Source organism: Gallinula chloropus, assembly GCF_964237585.1.
Source record: "Gallinula chloropus genome assembly, chromosome: 2".
Taxonomy (NCBI): domain Eukaryota; kingdom Metazoa; phylum Chordata; class Aves; order Gruiformes; family Rallidae; genus Gallinula; species Gallinula chloropus.
In genome coordinates, this window is record NC_140086.1 from 146,750,641 (window position 1) to 146,771,056 (window position 20,416).

The following is a 20,416-nucleotide window of genomic DNA, read 5'->3' on the forward strand; positions in this document are numbered from 1 at the left end:
CGTTACCTGCTTCATTGAGCTTTCCAGCATCAGTCTTTATTTTATAAACACTCTATAAACCCAAGCCCCTTCTGTTATGTTGTAAAACTATTCTAATTGATAATCATTAGAGCTTTGGGATACCTATTTTGAATTGTAAAATACTAGATATTTAAATAAAGTAGATATTGAGAGAAATATTTGCCATGAACTTTGATAAGTCTAAAGAAGACAGTATAGTTTTACTTAAGATGTATTACACTTTGTGAGTTTTAATCACTTTTATTATCCAAGTTTCAGTAGTTAGGGTAGGTAGTGTTTGATTAAAAATTGCACTGAAAACAGAGTAGATTTGTGCAGTACAGAAAAATTTTGAGAAGAAAATTATTTTTGAGAAAGTTTTAGGTGCAGAAAGCTGAATTTATCAATATTAGTATTACTGTATCCCACTAAACATACAATTAGTGTTTTGGGGAGCGGTTGATGACAATATATCAGAGCAAACTATTGCAGAATGCAACTGGAATGCAGTGGTCACATCTTTAAGGTACTAAAATGAAACAGGCATTTAGAGATGGTATAAATGGAGAGCCATGATGTGGGTACACATGAGGATGTGTGTAGCTTTCAAGATGGTGAAAGCTTTTAAATTTGTATGTTAAAACTCTCAAGTAGTCCTCTGCCCAACACTCTTTGTATTTTAAAGGCTTACGATTCTGCAGATGATTGGTCTGAACACATCAGTTCCTCAGGCAAGAAATACTACTACAACTGCCGAACAGAAGTCTCACAATGGGAAAAACCAAAAGAGTGGCTGGAAAGGTATGTGTGTCTGTCTGTTTTCATTATATAAAGAATTACTTCTTACAGCTAATTGCAGAGCAGATATGCTTATCTAATAGAAAAATACTGTGGTCCAAGTTGACTGCATTCCTACTCAAATTGACTGCATTCCTACTCTTACTATGACCTCTGGCACCTGTGCTGTCTCTTGATAATGCAGGGAAGGGAGAGAAGGGGAGGAAAATTATAATTGATTTGTTGTTCTGGGTTTTTCTTTTGATGGGGTGGGTTGTTCGGGTTTTTTGTTTGGGGGTTTGAGGTGATTTGTTGCAGTGTTAGTGAGCTGAACTGGTATACTGGCGGATTCAACAAGCACTGGTGTGAGGAAACAATGACTGGAGTTTGCCTGCCCTATCTGTAGCAGCGAGTTGTTAGGATGGTTTAATTTATCTCATGTAACTTCACCCATATAAAGCATTATATTATTAGATGATGTAAATTCTTACTTAACCTGTGTTTTCTTTTCTTCAGGGAGCAGAGACAAAAAGAAGCAAGCAAAATGTCAGTTAACAGTTTTCCAAAAGATAGGGATTACAGAAGAGAGGTGATGCAGGCGACAGCTGCCAGTGGGTTTGCCAGTGGAAGTATGTAGATTTTTTTTTTACAGTAACATATTCTTACCTTGTTTGCATTACTGTTTTCTTTTTCCTTAGCTGTTTTTCTCATCTTTTATATAAAAAGGCCAAAGCAGATAGCACAGACAGCTCTCCCAAATGTTGTTTCTTAAAAAAGGCATCAAGCCCTTACTGGTACAATGTTTGCTTAATGCTTTTCATGGGGGTACTCCTTTATGCAGCTTTTACTGCCTAATTAGCTTTGTAGGTAGCTGTTGAAACAACTTGCACAGTTTATAGTATAGTTGGACTGTTGTGATCATTGAGACCTGTCAATTTTATATTCTGAGCTTAAAACTCAAAAGAGATCATGTCTGAAAGCTTGATTTCACATTTGAAAACAATAAGCTGATTTTATGGGTTACAATATTGGGGTTTTCAGAGGCTTGTGTACGTTACTGAAAGAGTATTTCTACCATGCAACACAGTTCCCAAAATATGGATTTCTGTTACTTGGAATTTTTATCCACAATACTTTTAATCTTTGACAAACTTTTCTGGGAAAGTTGTACTGTGAGACTTTATGTTGATGTAGTTTGGGTGAGTTTCTAGCATGGGTCTCAAGCTGGTTTAAAAATAAAAACCAAAGTATGAATTTTTGCCCTCCCCCTTGCTTGGGACTTGACAAAGCAGAGATATAAAGGGCTGTTTTTCTGTGTATGGTGAAACATACTGTATGCTACATGAACATAGCAGAAGTGCATATTGCAGTAACTGTTTTGTGACAGGTGAAAATCCAGTAATCAGTAAAAAGAATTCCTCTGCATTTGTTTGGTATGTTCCCCATGTAGCATGGTTTAAAATCTGCAGTTGTGTGACAAATGCAGATTAGCCACTCATTTAATATATAGTCTTGTAGAATTAATTCAGTGGGAAGTCATTCTTTGTAGTAGTACTCAAGTGACTTGAAGTGAAATTCTTTGAAGGCTAGAATCTGAAACGATTAAATTCTACTCAGTGTTCAGGATTTTCATTGATCAAAGGAAAAATGGCACGAATCATCTTTTCATGCTAAATACGAGATGGAAATAATAGATTTTGATTTAGATTTTTTTAGGAGACTTCAAAAGTTAACTTGACCGTAACAGTTGTTATAAAACAGCTTTTCATCAAAATACAGTGCTTAACCGGAGCTCTAAATCAAGCAAAGGTCAGAGAAAATGCATTTTATCAGTGAGTAAAATTAAATTTTGCCTTTTTTGATGCTGATCTACTTGAGGGGTTTTTTAATATGAAGAAGTTCAGTCAGCTGTAGTTGTTGATGTGCAGCTGTATTAATCAAAGCCAGTGCAATCTTGGACAAGTTTCTAATTATTTTTTTTTTCTTATTGCAATGTTACTTGGGAATCCTGAAAAAAGTGGAAGACAAGCATTCCAGTGACACCAGTAGTATGCTCCCACAGAATATATTATCTCAAACAAGCAGGCACAATGACAGAGACTACAGACTGCCAAGAGCAGAGACTCACAGTAGTTCTACTCCAGTACAGCATCCCATCAAACCAGTGGTTCATCCAACTGCTACCCCAAGCACTGTTCCTCCTAGTCCATTTTCTCTACAATCTGATCACCAGCCAAAGAAATCCTTTGATGCTAATGGAGCATCTACTTTATCAAAACTGCCTACATCCACATCTTCCATCCCTGCACAGAAAACAGAGAGAAAAGGTATGTCTCATGAAATTCCTTCTGGTATTTAAGATGATGCATAGCATTTGTGTTGCTTGTTCAAAGTATGTTAGTTCTAGAACTTGAAGGGTTTTTTTCTTGTTTGAGTGTGCTTAGAACCATTTACTGTTTTTATGTGTTTCTTTCCCTTTAAACCATGTTTCCTATGTCTTACACAACTTCAACTTGACACTGCAATATTTGCTGTTTACTGGCTTATTCTGCAAATTATAATTTCAAATTATCATTTGGAAGATGTATTTTAGTAGGGTGTATTTTAGTTTTTGTCCTCCCTCATGTTGTTTTGAACCTTTGCCATTATTTGCATTCTTAACCTAGATGTAGTTGCATCATTTGAAAGTCATTTTGGACCATTGTATTTTGTGAACTGCTATTACTGTTTGGCATGCCAGTGTCAAACTTTTCAATAAAGACAAGCATATCTACATGTCTGTAACAGCAACTCTTCTGTTTTGATCTCTGTCTTGTGATATACTGGATCTTCAGTTCTAAAGCTGCTGAAAGTTAGTATTTCTGTATGATATATACCAGGAACATTTAGAGCCATCAAATGAAGATTGGGACTTTACTGTGCATTGTTTGGGACCCTCCAAAAGCCTACATTTTAATTGGATTTACTTTGTTATTAGGGAAGAAGAGCTCAAGAATATTGTGAGAATGGAGATGTATGTTATTAGTGATAGTGTGATACTTTGGTGTAGTCCAGTTCTTGGAGAGTAACATTGTATAAGAAAATTCTACTTTGGAGGCATTGGGAGGGTCTGACATTGGTCTTATATTCTGCATTTGCTTTCCTGCCCTCCAGTTTTCTTAATTAAAGAATTCCAGCTTTTACACAGAGATAAGTGCACTTGGACATCCCAAGTATCTGCATAAAACCATACATTGGCAAGTAATGTGATGTAAGAAAATTGTACATGTGAAGGAATTTTGTGTGTCTTTCATGAGATTTTGTGCAGTTTTTATATAACCTGGTAGGTGAATGTTGACTATAAAATACAGAGGAGCAGGGGATTTTCAGCAAGACTTTTTGTATTCAACACAGTAAAGCAAGAAGTAAGGTGCACTAGTTAATGCATCATTCTTGTACTGAATTGAACAGCTACCTGCTTCAGTTCTTCCTCTATATTTTGATTACAGTTTGATGCACTTTTAAATAGGACGGTGCAAAAAACATCCATGCCAAGTGTTCTGTCCTTTAGCAGATCCTCTCTATTTTCATTACTATCTTTAAAATAGACCTAAAGAAGGTCCCTATTATTACTTAATACTGGCACGTACTTGATTCCTGTTTGGTGTCTGATCAGATTTCAGACTGTATATATTCTTTCTCTGCTTTACTGCAGACCTTTATTAGTTGCTTCCACTTAAATTGAGCAACTGAATCTTACTGCAGTTGGAGGAATTTCCTTACTGTGACAACTGCTACAAACGTTGGCAGGGAGTTCTAGTGTTTCTGACATCTGATACCCATTTGAGGGCATTCGGTCGGGTATGAATAGTGGAAATGATCGCTCGGGGCGATCTTGACGCTATAAATTTTACTTTGGAATCTGTGTTACTTACCAGGGATGGTTCCATATTAAATAATCCCTTAATTTACGTTTTCCCATGTAGTGTTTTTCATTATATATGGGTTAAATGGGTAGACTCTCTCTAATACTTTTGCATCAACAAGGCAAATGGCATTTCGTTGTGAGCAATATAATGCTTCCTGAGCTTCAGACAATGTGGATTACAGAAAGTTAATAAGTTAATGAAGAATTAGAATAGAGGAATGTCAGGCTTGAAATACTTATTCTAGAAAATGTGAGTTTTCACATTTTGCTTGAATACCTCTTACAGCAATAGAAAAATTCAGTGCAGCTTATATTATGAGATACATGAGATGATTCAAAGAGTACATTCCATAGTCTTGCATCTTTTTTTTTTTGAATGCTAGACTTTTTATTTTTAAAAGATATTTGACGATAATTTCTGTAGTATTTTATGTATTCAGATTTATAAGGGAGGAAGCAGTGCTATACATTGGTGTGTTTTTTATAGTTTGCTTCTGCTACCTATTTTCCCAGAGGTGACTGTGAATCTGTAGTACTAAAGGTATGCAGTCTTTAAAAGTATTTGTAGCTGTTACACAAAATGAAAAAAAATAATACTCTGAGACATTCAATTCAGACAGTCTTCTAAAAGTATCTCTGTAAAATTGGAAAATGGTTTCAGGGGGTTATTTTTAAACTACTAGAGCAAACAGCCTTTGATCTTTTTCTGCTTGCTAGCTGTGCCATCCCTCTTTCTAAAAAGAGGTAAAGCTGTATTTTTTTGCTTATAAAAATAGCTTGGTCCAAATGACTGAACAGTAATGTGCAGCAGTCCTTGCCTAAATGCGTTCTTGCTTCTTGTCAATGTGTTGCTGGCAGCCTTAGGCCAGCATATATGTACCACTGTTTTAATAGTTCTGTTCTTAGTGTGTATTTTTAATGCAGTAACAGTTGTGAAAAACAAAACAACAGAAAAATAAAACACAAACACCACCAACAACACTTTTTCAGCTCAATCTCTTTTGCTGCAGGGGTATGTTGTAGTCCCACAAGGAGATTGAATAAAATCCCTGGCTGAACTATAGCTCAGCTGTTAGCAGTAGTCCTCTGCCCTGAATGACTGGCAGTAGTGGAGAGTTCCTGGGGAACTATTTGACCTCTACCCTTTGGTTTGAATGTTCCAGTCAGAATCTACTGCTTCTGTTTGTGCTCACTGTGAGTGCTTTATGCAGGTAAAGTGTGGGGTTGCTTTTCCTACTTTTTGGCTGCTTTATCTGTAGGGCACATCACATTTTCCTATTTCTAATTCAGTTACTGAATGAAATGTTGTATTGTCCATATCTTAACAGTGTGTCTGTCTGCAGGATACTTCTTCTCACACGTTTCCTCCAAGTCCCATCAGGCAGCACTTCTGTTTCTAGTGCAGCAATACTCTAAATTTTCTGACAGAACTCACAAGCTGACCAGTGAAGTGCTGGGTAGGTTGTGGCCTTTTTGCTGATGAAGTGGTTGGTCAGTGACAGCAGAGCTTCTTCCTCATTCTTTTCTTACCCCCGTGGTTTTCTTACTTGTAACACTTGCTAGTCATCAGCAGTCAGTTATTAACATTGCTCCTGGTATCGTTGCATCTTCAGTTGAGTTTTGCAGTTTTAAGTGTATTACTCAATTCATACAGTGGTTAGGAAAAATTACTCTAGCGTGACTGTTAGAGGTTTCTTCCAGTACTTTATACTTGTTTGCTGAGCATTGCTGTTACATTTATTTTGGCAGCAGAGATAAAAACCAAAAATTCCATTTTAAGACTGAAATCCAAATGAAAAAATACATGGAATTTTTTTTGTATTTTCTATAATTTTGAGTGTATTTGAGAACCCAGTTACTGTTCTTCCCATAGTTTCATTTGGCCAAATGTGTTTACAAGATGCATTGTTTTTATATAAAAATATATTTTATATAAATATTTCTATATATTAAGTCTTTAGTAGATTGGAACTGAACTATGTAAAAAAGCTATATATGACTGTTACAGCTCAGACAACGTGGTTGGTAGACTGGCCGCCTAGGGGGACCTCAGCACAGATGAGTGTTGTGGTTCTTAATCATCATCAGTAAACCAAGCAGCTCAATTAGCTGCGCTAGGTGGTAGTTGTTTAATCAGTATAGCAGAGATGAGGTTTATGGGGCAATAAGGCATTGAGTTTCTGAAAATTTTGTACTGCAGTTTTCCTCCCACAGAAAGCATGCTGTGAGAGCATGCATGCTTGGCTGTTGCTAGCAGACCAAAAAGACAGCTGCTCACAATAGAGTGATTGAGTAATACTGTAGGGTTGAATCTGAAGGACTTCTAAAGCAAAACCAGTACATTCCAATGGCACAAAAAATTACGTGAGTAGTAAAAGCTGTTGGAACACTCGGGATACTTTGTGAGTTATCTACTCAACAGTAGTGGGGAATTTCTGTGTCATTAAAAAACCCACTTTGTTTCAATAAAACATTTGTCCGTATATGTGACAGAATAAGAGCAAGCTATATATAGCAATATTTTAAAGCTACTCATATACTCTTTGTTTCTATTTTCCCCACTCAATTCTCTGTCACACTAACATGCCTGAATAACTCAGTACACCTTGGCAAGAAGTGAGCGAGCAAATCCTAGGAACAGGTACTTACAGGACTCCAGGTAGAACAGGGTGACCAATGCACAACAGAGGAGTGGGTGTGTTAGTGTCAAGAGCTCTTTGTTGAAACAGTGGCTGAACTGTTAAAAGACGGTATTTCCCCCGCCTGCATTAAACCTAATCTGAATAGCTTTAACTGTAACGTACTGAGCTGAGAATTGCCTTTCAGAATGTGATTCACCAGTGGATCAGCTATTTCCTTAGGAGCAAAGCTCTTGTCATGAGGGGTAGAGGTTGGCAAAAGCAAATCTCAGCATCATTTTAATTTACTGCCTCAAACTCTGAGAAATGTTTGACACCTTGTATCTAGGTTGTAATTGAAGAATGTTGTGGCACAACTGCTGACAGTGATCTATGGTGTTTTTTCTGAAATGGTTACTTGGCCTTGTTATTTAAAAAGTCCACACTGCTTGGAAATACAGCGTAATGCTTCCATTCTGATTTGACATGATGTTTCTGGGGCAAGCAGTAGCTTCCAGTTTACTTCAGTTGAGATACCTCTTTGTGAAACCTGCAACAAAGATGCACCTCTGTCATACAGGTTCTAGTCACAGAGAATAATACCTGGTAACTCCATCTTCTCTCCGTTTTTGTCCAAAGGATGTGATCCGGCAGAGTATGTAGGTCATGAATAGAAAGCTCTTTCCTCTCTTACAGCTTAAGGCTGTTACCCCTTGTCATATCAGTCCATGCCCTCTCCAGCTTTCCTGTAGGCCCCTTCAGTACTGGCAGGCTGCCGTAAGGTTTCCCCAGACCCTTCTCCAGGCTGAACAACCCCACCTCTCTCAGCTTGCCTTCCTAGGTGAGGTGCTTAAGCCTTCTGATCATCTTTGTGACCCTTCTCTGGATTCACTCTAACAGCTCCATGTCTTTCTCATGTTGGGGACCCCAGAGCTGGACACAGTACTCTAGATGGGGTCGCACCAGAGCAGAGGGGAACAGAGCTCCTCCTCTCTCGACCTTCAGGTCACACTTCTTTTGCTGCAGCCCAGGATGTGGTTGGCGTCTGGGCTGCAAACACCCATTGCTGGGTCATGTTGAGCTTCTTGTCCACCAACACCCACAAGTCATTCTCAGGGCTGCCCTTAATCCACTCTCCACCCAGCCTGTATTTGTACTTGGTAAATGTTTTTTTCCTAATAGGTGTTTTAGAAACTAGGAAATAATGTTTAAATGCTGAAAAGTGAACAACTGTGTGGCAAAGCATATGATGAAACAACCTCTCAGAGCATATTGGAAAAGGGGAATCGGGGAGGAATAGGGGAGAGAAGTTTCTGCGTCTATTTGTGGAAAAAGCAGGGGAAATGCACACACACCCATGAGTGATCTCTGAGGAGTTTTGACTAGTTGGGCTAACTTCCAAGATGAAACTTGCATGTTCTGCATAACAAAATAAATGATGATTACAAAGGTTTAAAATTAGTTTATTATACAAAAATGGATCTGTAAATATTTGAAAGCTTTGTTTATTGGCCATGTTTATTAGATTTACTTCTGTGAAATCCAGCATCCAGTCTGGAAGCCATGGAGTAAGATAGATTGGTTTAAGGTAATGAAAGCTGTGATTATACGGAACTAATACGTAGTCTTTATTTTTTTAGCATGATTGTTTTCATCACAAAGGAACGTCCCTTTGTAGAGGAAAAAAAAGAGCCATTCAGTCATAACTTTTGGACCATTCCTTCTGTAATGGTAACCATTGCAAAAGATTGCAATGTTGGTGTTACCATCATTTTTTCCTATCCTTTTTTCTAGGTATTTAATCTGAGTGGTTGTACAAAAAATAGCTTTTGTGTATAAATTTTAACACGTAGTTAAAATACCTGCAATAATACAGCTTTAGAACAGTGCCTCCATATTGTCTAAAAGAATTTACTGGACTGTGTTGTTTTGATGAAATCCAGTTGTGTTTTTATAGCAGAGAAGAAGCTTACTTAAACTAGAGTACTTTCCACAGACCTTTTGGAATTCAGTTGGCTTTGTATTACATCTTTTGAGTCCTTTATTCACGAAATGAGTAAACACCCAGATCTGATTTTAAGGTTTGACTTCATGTTTTATTAGCTCAAGTTTGCTTTTGATTCAGCTTATTTCGTGCTCAAAACTACAGCATGTGTGAAAAATACTTTCAGCTCTTTGGTATGGTGGTGTGGTTTGAAGCTCAGGTATTGCTTATGTGAATTAATAATACAGTAGTGAATTGCTGCTTTACTTAACTCAGTCTAACTGTGAAGACAAGCCTAACTACATTAAATGTGTTTTGGAATTAGTGGTGGCAGTTACATTAGGGGTGGTTTATTTGGTGGGGTTTTTGTTTTGGTTTTTATTTAAACTGATTTTAGAGTGTTTTGTTGTTTGGTTTTGGCTTGTTTTTTTTGTAAGGTTCTGAAAACCATAGGGTAGGACACTTGTACATGTAAGTGTTAACATGCCCCTCTGTGCTTAATTTCCATGCTTTTGTCTGCCAGTGTATCCCGTTGTCTTTATTTGGGCTGTGACAGATTCTAGTTCAATTTAAACTGGTTTTGTTCAGTAGGATAAGGTTCTTTTTTGCTTGACATGTCTTGCCTTGTGGTTGTCTTAATGTCTTAATAAGTGTACTTTGAACACTGTAGTGTAAGATTTTATATGTAATAATTCTGTAACAGAAACTTATACTAATGACTTACTGTTGGAGGAGCGGGGGGGGGGCAAATACCTAATCAGCTGTCCTAGTGAAGTGTTACTGAAAATGAGATATAAAAATTTTGTAACTGCTTATTTTTTTTTCCTCTTCAGTCTTTATAACACTTCTTGTGCCTTTGTAAGATCTCCTTATGAAAGTTCCTGGCTGAATGACCAGGTCTCTTTACATATACATTCAAAACCAACCCCTTGTCCTGAGGAGCTCATAACTAGATGAGGCCACCTCTGTTTTAGTATTTTGCCTGAAACATCAAAGTATTTCTGTGTGCCCTGGCTGTTGCATCCTTGCAAGCTGTCAGATTTGGATTCTTCAGCATATTTTGTTTTCTGGTTTAAATTTCTTAGCTACCTGACTGGAGAAGGTTGGGATTTTTGAATATTTGTGTCCTGTTGTGAACTATTTCTACTGTAACTGCATGGAAGTAGAAATCCCCTTTCTTTTCACTGAAATTTCTAATCTGATTCATGTATTGAATACTGCAGTAATTTATTTTTTAGGGTTCTTCTCCAGTTAGTTTCAAAAGTTTCAGTTCAGGTTGGCAAGAAAAAAAAAAGGCTTTCCAAAGTTTTGTAATGCTTTATTCTTACATAGCAAAACACAAGACCTTTTCATTTAAGTCAGATACCTCTTGCCTTGACCATCACTCCAAAGGGGATGGATGGGGTGGGAGAAACAAAAACCAAAAAAAAAAAAAAACCACAAAAAGCGAAATATACCTCAGAATAAGAGTTTCCCAGCTAGCTAATTACGCTTTAGTTTGGATTTTTGCCTGAAATGTGGAATATCTAGGTGACTCTAAAATCCAGGTCCTCAATATTATGGCCAAGCATCCTGGATGAGATCTTGGATCATCCAACCTGTTTGGTAGACACATTAGTCTTAACTGATTTTGGGGGCAGAGGTCTTTTCAGGGTTTAATGGGGATGAGAGAAGGACAAGCTAAAATTGAAGTAGAGCAGGCCAGGCTTCTTAAAGTTAGGATGATTTAATTTAAGCAACTGATGGGTCACCTGTAGTAGGTAGAAATACTTTCAGTGCAGGAGATTCTCACAGTACTGAAATGGAGGAGAATCTTTAATGGTAAATGGAAGTAAAATTTAAAATTAAATAATTCATATTAATTAGAACAGATTGCCATACAGTATAATTGACTTTAGGTACTAAAGGTTTCTGTGGATAATAAGTGTTGCTGTTTGCTCAAATGAGATTAATAAACTAAAGGATATGGGTCTTGATGCTTCAGGAGAAGTGAACAAGTTTGAAATTAATTATGGGCAGATAAATTTTTAGATGTTTTTCCACTCTGCTGTGGGGATGTTTCACATTTCTCGTACAGCTCAATATCCTTTGCATGAATCCAGAGCAATATAGCTGGGTTGTGTAGAATAGAATTGGTCTTTATTTTGTAGCTCCTTGCAGTCCTGTCTCTGAATAAATGAAGTATGGTTTCTACCCTCCCCATAAATTTGACATACTAGCTTATCTGTAAAGTCTGTGGTTTTGTTCATAGTATACTTTCCAAAGAAAGATTGGAATCGTGGGTAAAACATAGATTGGAATTACATGTACAGTAAAAGAAAATAAACACTAAAGAGTTTTTGGCCCATATTTGTCCTAAAAATTATTGGGGAAAAATTTCCCATTTGTAGTGCTGACAGCTTTCAGTCCAACACCTTGAAGCAGGAAGATAATTTTGTGTGTGTTCCTAATAAACATTAGGTTCAGTAGCCTAAATTACACTAGGTATTTGATAATTCTTTTTTATATATATTAATGTATTTGGGTTTTTTTCTTGAGCAATGATAGTTAAGCATTTATTCTTCTGAATTTAGTATGAATGTTGTACTAATGAGAAGTTGTCGGTTTATGTTGGAAAAACTGAGTTACTGTCTGTCTTCTGTTCAGAGTCTGCATCTGTGGACAAGTCTGTACCCCATTCTTGCACAACTCCTTCTACATCTTCGGCTTCTGGACTGAACCCAACTTCTGCGCCTGCTTCATCTGCTCCTGCAGTTCCTGTCTCACCTGTCCCACAGTCACCGATTCCTCCATTACTTCAGGACCCAAATCTCCTTCGACAGCTGCTGCCGGCTCTGCAAGCCACCTTGCAGCTTAATAATTCTAGCGTAGATATATCCAAAATCAATGAAGGTAAGGATTCTTCAAGTTGATGTAACCTTTTATTTACACACATTAGTATATTGTTGGATACTTAGCTGTAGTAAATGCAAGTCTTTATGTGAAAAGTGAATAAATGAATACTTAGGTAAAGTGGGGATTAGTTTTGTTTGTTGGGTTTCTTTCATTCTGTTAAATCTTTTTACATTAGCCAAGTAACAATTAAGAGTTGTTAAGATGATATATGTGGCAGTCTAATTGAGACTGGTGACTTTATAGCTGTATCAGCATTCACCCCCTGCACGAAATTTAGCTAAAGCTTTTTGTTCTTTTGTTTCGTGCAATGTTCTTTGTTTCGTGTAGTTTGTGCTGCTGTTCTAATAATACATGTTTGCAAATACTGAAACTTCCAGGGATTCTTAAAGCTTGTTGCCTATCAACTTCTTTTCTTTAACAGAACACGTTAGCCTTATTGAATAAAGATAGCATAATGGTATTTTTACTGGCAGGTTAAATTTTTTGAGTGTAATCAGTGTATCCTTTGAATTTTTGCCACACTGACATAGCTTATTAAAAGAATGCTTAGAACTAGCTGTAGTGCCTTTTGCTGCAGGACCAGATAGAGTTGATGCATTTTGAAGGTAATTTTGTCTAATGTGATGTGGCAGGTTACTGTTGAAGTAAGTGATGTGGGATTTTTGTTTGCTTCTTTGAGCTTGTACACTGATCGCCAATTTAAATAGGGAGCAAAACATTTACATGCAGTGCCCAGAGTTAATTATCTTCTAACTTTTTATAAGTACAAACCATGAAAGTCAAAATGTATTCTACAATTATTTATAAGGAAAAGCTCTCAGTTGACTTCCTTTTAGTCAGCAAATATGTCTTCATTCAGTACTAATAGGTGGGTATGGGGTTTTTTTTGTGGAGAAAGAAGCTTTTAAAATTGTAGTCCACTAGGTTGGACTAAAAAAGTATCATGGTTGTATTAAAAAATGAAAGAATCAATCAAAACTCCAATTGTATTTTATTAGAAAGCTGCCAATTTAAATTTCTAGTCATTTTCTCTTGTTATAGCTGAGAAGCAACTGTGTCTGTCTTGGAACAAGAGTGTTTAGTGGTATTCTGGTAGCATGAGGGTCCAGCTGGCAGGTCCATGTGGGTAGTGATTTCACCTTGCACAGCACGACTGTCCTTACTGTGCACATGGTGCAGAGTTACTCTGTGTTTGTGCTGGTGAGTGAATTTTTTCAGCCTTGTGCACGGGTCGTGCATGTTCAGGAAGTATTCCACAGAGCCTGTAGATCTTGAACAGTTTAGTTTAGAAGCTGGGTCTCATCAACTCACACTGTAAGATGTTTTTTTTGTGTAGTGCGGTTTTAAAACGGTTGAAAATTAGCTATTTTTTAACTGTAGGAGGGAGGGACAAGGTGGAACAGCTAAACTCAGAAAAAAATAAGTTCTTTTTGTTTGGTTGGTGTTGGGGGTTTTGTTGTTGTGTTGGTATGATTTTGTTCGTTCATTTTAAGAAGAAACACTGAGTGGATTTTTAACTTGAAATGTCTCTTCCTTGAGTAGGAAGTCTCCCCTCACACCATATCTTTTACTGAGTTAGTAATAAGTAGTTTTTTGCCCTTTTTTTAATTAAGGAAGCTTTAAAACCCCTATACGCATTTTGCTTCCTACAATAACAAACTCAAACTCAAATGTTCCCTTTATGTTTACAAGAACAATTATTGATCCATAAGGTCAAGCATAAGAGTTATTTTCTAAACAATTTTTCAGTATATATCTCAAAGATAAAAGATAAAAGCCCACATAAAGGGCTTGGTGAGACATGCTGAGTATTCATGAATCAAATTCAAGTCATTGAAAAATCTTTCAAGTGGCTCTTGGGTCTCTGTGGGTGTGGGAACAGAATCAGAAAGAAAATGCTACTTAAATGTATTTAGCCAGTTTGAACAGTTTAAAGTCATCTAGAATTGCCAGTAAAACAGAATGTTTGTTTTTAGTTCTAACAGCAGCTGTGACACAAGCCTCTCTGCAGTCTATACTCCATAAAATTCTTACTGCTGGACCATCTGCTTTCAATATCACTTCCCTAATTTCTCAAGCTGCACAACTGTCTACACAAGGTATTCAGTGTCTTCTTTTCATTTATGTAAAATTGTTACATTGCATTTTGTAAAGGCTGATACAGTTGACACTTGCAGAAGCTGCCTCTTTTCGCATCTTTGGCCATCTGGTGTGGAGGATGTCCAATGACTTCTCTTTCCAAAGATAGGATAAAGAATTATTACTTGGGGAGAAGGAAGCTGACAGGCAACTAAGTTAATGTGCTTCTCTGTCTCTCCTTTTGGTATTTTCTTTGTATGTTAGATAGCTATATGAATAGTGTGAAACATGTGAGATCCTTTCAATTTATTCTGAACCTTAATGAGACATTGCTTAATCTTCAATACAGTACACAGCTCCTCCTTGGTTGAACACCTGTTTGTAACGCTGTGCAACATTACAACTTAAGGGAGGCCTTAAGTTCTTAAAAGAAAGTTTATGCTATCTGATGGGCCTTTTTGTGTAGCCTTCTGTAAAAAGTATTTTTCAGCTTCCAGGCAAGATACTCCTTCAGGTATCTTCAATACATTCTGGTTTGTAACTTAATAAAGGTAGAAACTTAAACCAGAACAATTAAATGCAGTCAAGTTACTGAGTAGGTAAGCAATATTATGTTAATGATGATTAACCTGTAGTTAAAACATGGGTGAGGAGACTGTTGGTAGATGCCTAGAATGGCTGAATAGGTTGAATGGGTTTCTAGATAAATTGTTTATGCATTCTTTAGGTTAAATTAAGCACTCTAGTTTCGTTTGCAATTCCTATTTTAGTATAGTCTCTTCACATGAAAAAAGCATTGTGTAACAGCTTCTTCTCTTTGCCCCTCTCCTGAAGTCTTTAAAAGTGGAGGGCTTGGGGAAAACTCCATTCTTTAGTTAGTATTGTTTTTAAATGTTTGATTGTTCGAGTTGTTCAAATCCCATCCCCAACTATGTCATGTTCTTATAGTATCTGATAGAGCATGCTGCTAAAGTACAAAAATGTTAAGATTTTATTAAAAACCTCTTCTTTTTTTTCTTTAACAGCTCAGCCATCTAATCAGTCTCCAATGTCTTTAACATCTGATGCCTCATCGCCAAGATCATATGTATCTCCAAGAATAAGCACGCCTCAGACTAACACTGTTCCACTTAAGCCTTTGATGACTACGCCACCAGTAGCATCGCAGCAGAAGGTAAACTCCTTTTTTATTTATGCTGTACTGTAGTAAGAAACCAAGTATTGCTGCTGTATATCCATGTGCTAGCAGTTTTGTATAGGATAATAAAATATGTATGTTATCTTCCCCAGTAGAAACAGAAAAACTGGAAGCAGTTGCTTGGCTGTTTTGTTGCAGATTTTTGGGGTTCTACTCTGCTTTTCTGTTCTTGAAGAAAATCTTGTGTTTATCTCCAGACAGCATCTGAAGCACTAATAGGAGATCAGAATTTTAACATACTTAAATGGAAACAAAAAGTTACTCCAAAGGCAACAGCTGATCTAGTTCTCTAGACTTTAGCCAGTAATATATTTTTAGAATGGGACAGAAATTCTTGGGGAAGTTGACTTGATGTAGTTTCAAAATCAGTGAAGAAATATTCTGGGTGTTTATGAGATCAGTAACACTATATCTCTTTCCCTCCCACCAGCTCATTCAGAATTCCTTAATTGAATCAGTGACTAGGAAACATTAATCGATGCTACAAATAAACTCCTAAGGTGCTTCCTTAGAAGAAGGAAACATAAGAATAGTAGAAAACGTAGAAGTGTGTTTTGTTTTTTTTCACTTTGCATGTGTGTGATGCCCCTAGTGGGATCAAAACAGAAATTCAGCAGTTTATGGCTGTGAAATATGGAAGTTTGTTTGCTGTTTTCATGCAATAAGAGCTTGCCCTGTCTATTCATTGTACAGATCTTTCTTTTAAGATTGAGATTCTCAGATTTTATCCCAGTCTATCAGTATGTTGCTCAGTGTGTGTAGTAGCTTTTGAGTGTAAGAAGCATGACTCTAGACTTTGAGATGAGACTGGTCTTGTTGGATTCCACCCCCCACAATGCCTGCCCCGCTATAGCTAAGGCATCTTTCATTCAGTTTTCTGCTCAGGAGAGAATCCATTATGTCTGGAAAGCTGTTAAGGAATAATGTTATCTTCAGGAATATTGCTTTCCTCATTCTAATCTAAGCACATAATTTTCTTAGATTTGAGTTTTTTCATGGGTACAAAGAAAACCAAATGATTCTCCCAGTTTGTTGTGAATGACAGTGACTCGTGAAAGCCTCACGTGTGTACTAATCCTGCTTCTGGTCTTTTTTTTACTGCCCTTGGGGTGCATCCTGAATCTATGTGGTCACATCCCATAGCGAGGTGACAGGTAGTGAAATTATCAAATAGCATAAACTTGAAACAAAGAAGGGAGGTGTCTGGCACTTTCAAATCCTGGGATATGAAAAAGAATTGTCTTAAGTTGGTTATGGTCAGTAACTGAAAGTTGATCTCTTCTGGTCTCTAGAAACCAGAGACTTAATCAGACCTTTATAAATAAAGTAGATCCATCAGATATAAGCGTGGCAAAAGGTTTATCCTTTTGATCTTCTTTATGTACCAGGTTTTCTGAAAGAAAACTTGAAGGAAGGGCTTTGTTATGACCAGAAACACAAGTTTTATAAACTTGTTTAGTATTTATCATCCTGCTACATATGTTTTCCTAGAACTGTGTGGACAAACTTGAACCCACTGCCTTTCACCCAGTATAAAGGCTAGCATTATACCGGTGAAGTAAGTGGTGTGGTAGTAAACTATGCCTTTAGAGAAAGTGAAGGCAAGCTGAATGTTCTAAGTAGGGCCAGTCTGTCTTAGCAGACCAACCATATGATTGAATATGGTTTTGAAAACACAAGCTTTCCCTCAGGTTTTCAATAGAAGCAAAAAACTTTAAGGCTAAGTGCAGGTTTGGGAAGAGTTGAACTGAGTTTAATGTAAACTGTAACTGTAGCAAGGGTGCCACTCCTCAAAAAACAACAAAAAAAGTGTTGGTTATTTTATGCTTTGTCTGATGTGACAAACCCTCCGCTTACCTGCAGGGTTCTGTGATTGCTTTGTGGCTTGTCACAAGGTGTTAGTGACTTGGCATGCAGGATTCCACCTCTAATGTTTTCAAACTAGGGTATCATGTATTTTATTGATAGATATGTAGATATTCTGAAAATGTTGATATCTGTATTTTGACGAGCATACTGTGACACATTTTGAAATTACTGTATGTTAATCTGTCTTTAAGATTGTACTGTAACGAGGTGAGGTTTGGTTTGGCTTTGAACTGCATATTGTGTTTGGAATCGAAGTGTTAAATGTAGTGAGGTTGAGTTACTCATTCTAAGCTCTAATGTCTTTGCTTCAGAGGGCTGTTAGCCCCAGTGGACTGTTGTGCATTATTATGTACATGGGCAAGTTTTCACTCCCATGCCTCTGTGGGGAAGTTGCAACTCGTTACTACACTGGGATATCGTATAAAAGCTATTTTCTAGGTACCTCAAGTAACTTCACAGAGAAGCTGAGCAGAACTAGTAGTAATGCTCGACAGCAGGATCTTTTTTCGAATCTGGTGCTGCTAACAGAGCTATTGAAATATTAACGTGAACTGTTTGTTGGTCCTAGAAGTGACAAATTCTGGTTCAGATACTTTTCTAGTTCAGTAGGAAAAGAACTTTCTTGATGGTTCTTGCATTCACATAACTTCATTCCATAAGATGGGATTGAGATGAGAATTCAGGTAGCAATAGCTGCAGTGTGAGCAAGTCCGTCTTAGTACTCCTTTGGATAGGTCAGTCAGGTTAGCTTACCCTGTTCTAAGAGTTTGAGGTGAATTATGCATAATGAAGATGTGGTGCTGTGCCAGGGCGCACTGGTTTCAGAGCACAAGCTTAGGGTGCTTCTGTGCAGCAGGTGTGCAGACAAAGCTGACCTGACAGCTTGGAAGCAGAGCCCAGTGCCAGATGCATGGACACTTAAGCTGGCTCTGGGAGCCGTGCAGTGCCATTTGTGCACTTTCCTTCAGGCTGCATGAACTGCTTTCAAACCTAGGCTTGTACATCTGCCTGGAGGTGGGCTGTATGCACATGGGTGCTCAGGTGTCGCAGACTCCAGGATCATATGTGTCACATTGTGCTGTTTAGCTGTGCCTGTGTTTTATGCTTAGAAAGTATTCTGAATTTTCTGCACAATAACTGTGTAAATCATGCCACACACACCTGTCAAGCTCAGTGAGTATATTGCTTATGGAATTATTAAAATTTTTTTAAACACCCTCCCCCCCGCCCTTTTTTGGTTCCTTTTACACTTACAGTCTTTGAAGCACTTGGAAAATAGAGAATGGTTAAGAGTTTTGTGGTATGTTTATCTCACAAATCCCAGTTTTTTGTTTTGTTTTTTTTTTACCAGCCAAGATGCTGGTTAGTTTTGCAGTATCTGCAAGGTGATTGTATTATCTCTGATGCACCTTCTGTTTATGCAGCCTCAATAGGTACATGTGCTCATAGAGTGAGCAAAATTCTGGCATTCATAAAGTTCTTTGTGTCATTTTATGGATATGTTTGGATAGTCTCTCTTTTTTTACTACTTATTTTTTTGTAAATAAAGTTAAAACCTCCTACTACTTCACTCCCCTCAACTATATAATTCTGTTGATTTCAACACAAAGTGATCTTGAAATGATCTTGTTTTACCTTACCGGAACTACGAGCTTTTCATGTGCTTTTCAGACTTTTTTGGGGCTCTTAATAATTTGAAAAGGTGTTTTTTCCTCTTAGACATATAAGTAAGTTTGAGATTACATTGAGATTTCCTGTATATTTGAATAAATGATGTCTTGAGATTTCTTTAGCAGATACTGTCTGACTTGCAATCTGTGGTTTGTTTCACAGGAGTCTGTTTCTGAAACTGAGAGAATTTCTGGAGGTTCAGATGACCACTAGTTAGTAATGTACACCAACCAGCTTGATGTCAGCAAATGCCAGACAGGCTGCCTGATTTATCTTTTTGTCTCTATGAATCCCTAGATCCCATTTTTCTTCCCTCCCGCTTATTTAAAATTGTTAGCTTGATTTTCCAGAGTGGGGGCTAAGTTTTGGAGCTGCTTCCTCTTTTGAACATACTTTAAAAGGAACAGAGGTATGCAGAGTATGGGGTAAAAAAAAAAAAAGTATCTTGAACTCCATGTACTGTAACTTAAACACTACTATTATTCCCACTTTTCATCCTGTTGTAGTTCAGGAATTCACAGAAAAAAGACCATATATCACTGCTGGGATCTCAAATGTGAATATATACAAAGGAAAAGCAAAAAGCTACCGGTCTCTCTTCTTTCAGTCATTCGTTAGTTTAGAACTAAAACAACAGCTAAAATGGGGGAGTAGCAGACTGATAAATATGCTTTAATTTTTAATTTTTTTTTCCATTTCTGGTAGAGATCATCTAATACTGTTATGACCTAATTCTGCTCTTGACACTAATGTATTTTCAAGTAGGGATATTTTAACTAAAGTGAAAATTTTTATTTGGATATAAACAGTTCTTTGGAGGTTGAAAATGAGCTTGGTGCTCACATAGAAGATACGGTCAAAAATGAAATTGAGTTGAACTATTTTACTTAATAAACTTGCACTATTTTGACAAGCCAGATCTAAATTTCCTTTATTATGTCTAAGTACTCTTTCTATGTAGTATAAAAAAAGCTATCACAGCTCTGGAATTAGAGGGGTTTTTTTAAAAAATGGCGTGAAAATTCAGTCAAGAAAAGATCTTGTAAACCCCACTGATCTTGTAATTTCAGTGTTTTCCTGTGGTTCTTACACTTGATATTTATTGTGGAGGAAATCTAATGAAACTCTGAATTTTCCAGGTTGCTACTCCGGGCGTTAAACAAGGACCAGCTTCACAGGCAGCACCTCAGCAGCCGGTAATAGCTGACAAGCAGGCGGGTCATGAGCCTGCCTCTCCACGAAGTCTTCAGCGCTCGAGGTACATTGAAATGCTTCTCTGTGCTCTCCTCTGGTTTTGCTCTGTATCCAGTGTTTGCTGTATGTGTTGCAATTTGTGGATTCTTCTTTGGCCTTTGTATTGAACATATGATTTACTCTGCTGCTAGTGACAGGATGCAGCTAAATACCTTTGTTACAGA

General features: G+C 37.3%; 1 protein-coding gene across 1 annotated transcript in view; it reads left to right on the forward strand.

Moving 5' to 3' along the window:
* WAC (WW domain containing adaptor with coiled-coil) overlaps positions 1-20,416 on the forward strand; it is a 58,474-nt gene that overhangs the window by 23,969 nt on the left and 14,089 nt on the right. Inside the window, exons 5-11 of the mRNA XM_084260842.1 lie at positions 686-801; positions 1,294-1,406; positions 2,796-3,128; positions 11,933-12,178; positions 14,158-14,280; positions 15,286-15,434; positions 20,138-20,256. Coding sequence (XP_084116968.1) covers positions 686-801; positions 1,294-1,406; positions 2,796-3,128; positions 11,933-12,178; positions 14,158-14,280; positions 15,286-15,434; positions 20,138-20,256 — 1,199 coding nt within the window. The remainder of the gene's footprint in view (positions 1-685; positions 802-1,293; positions 1,407-2,795; positions 3,129-11,932; positions 12,179-14,157; positions 14,281-15,285; positions 15,435-20,137; positions 20,257-20,416) is intronic.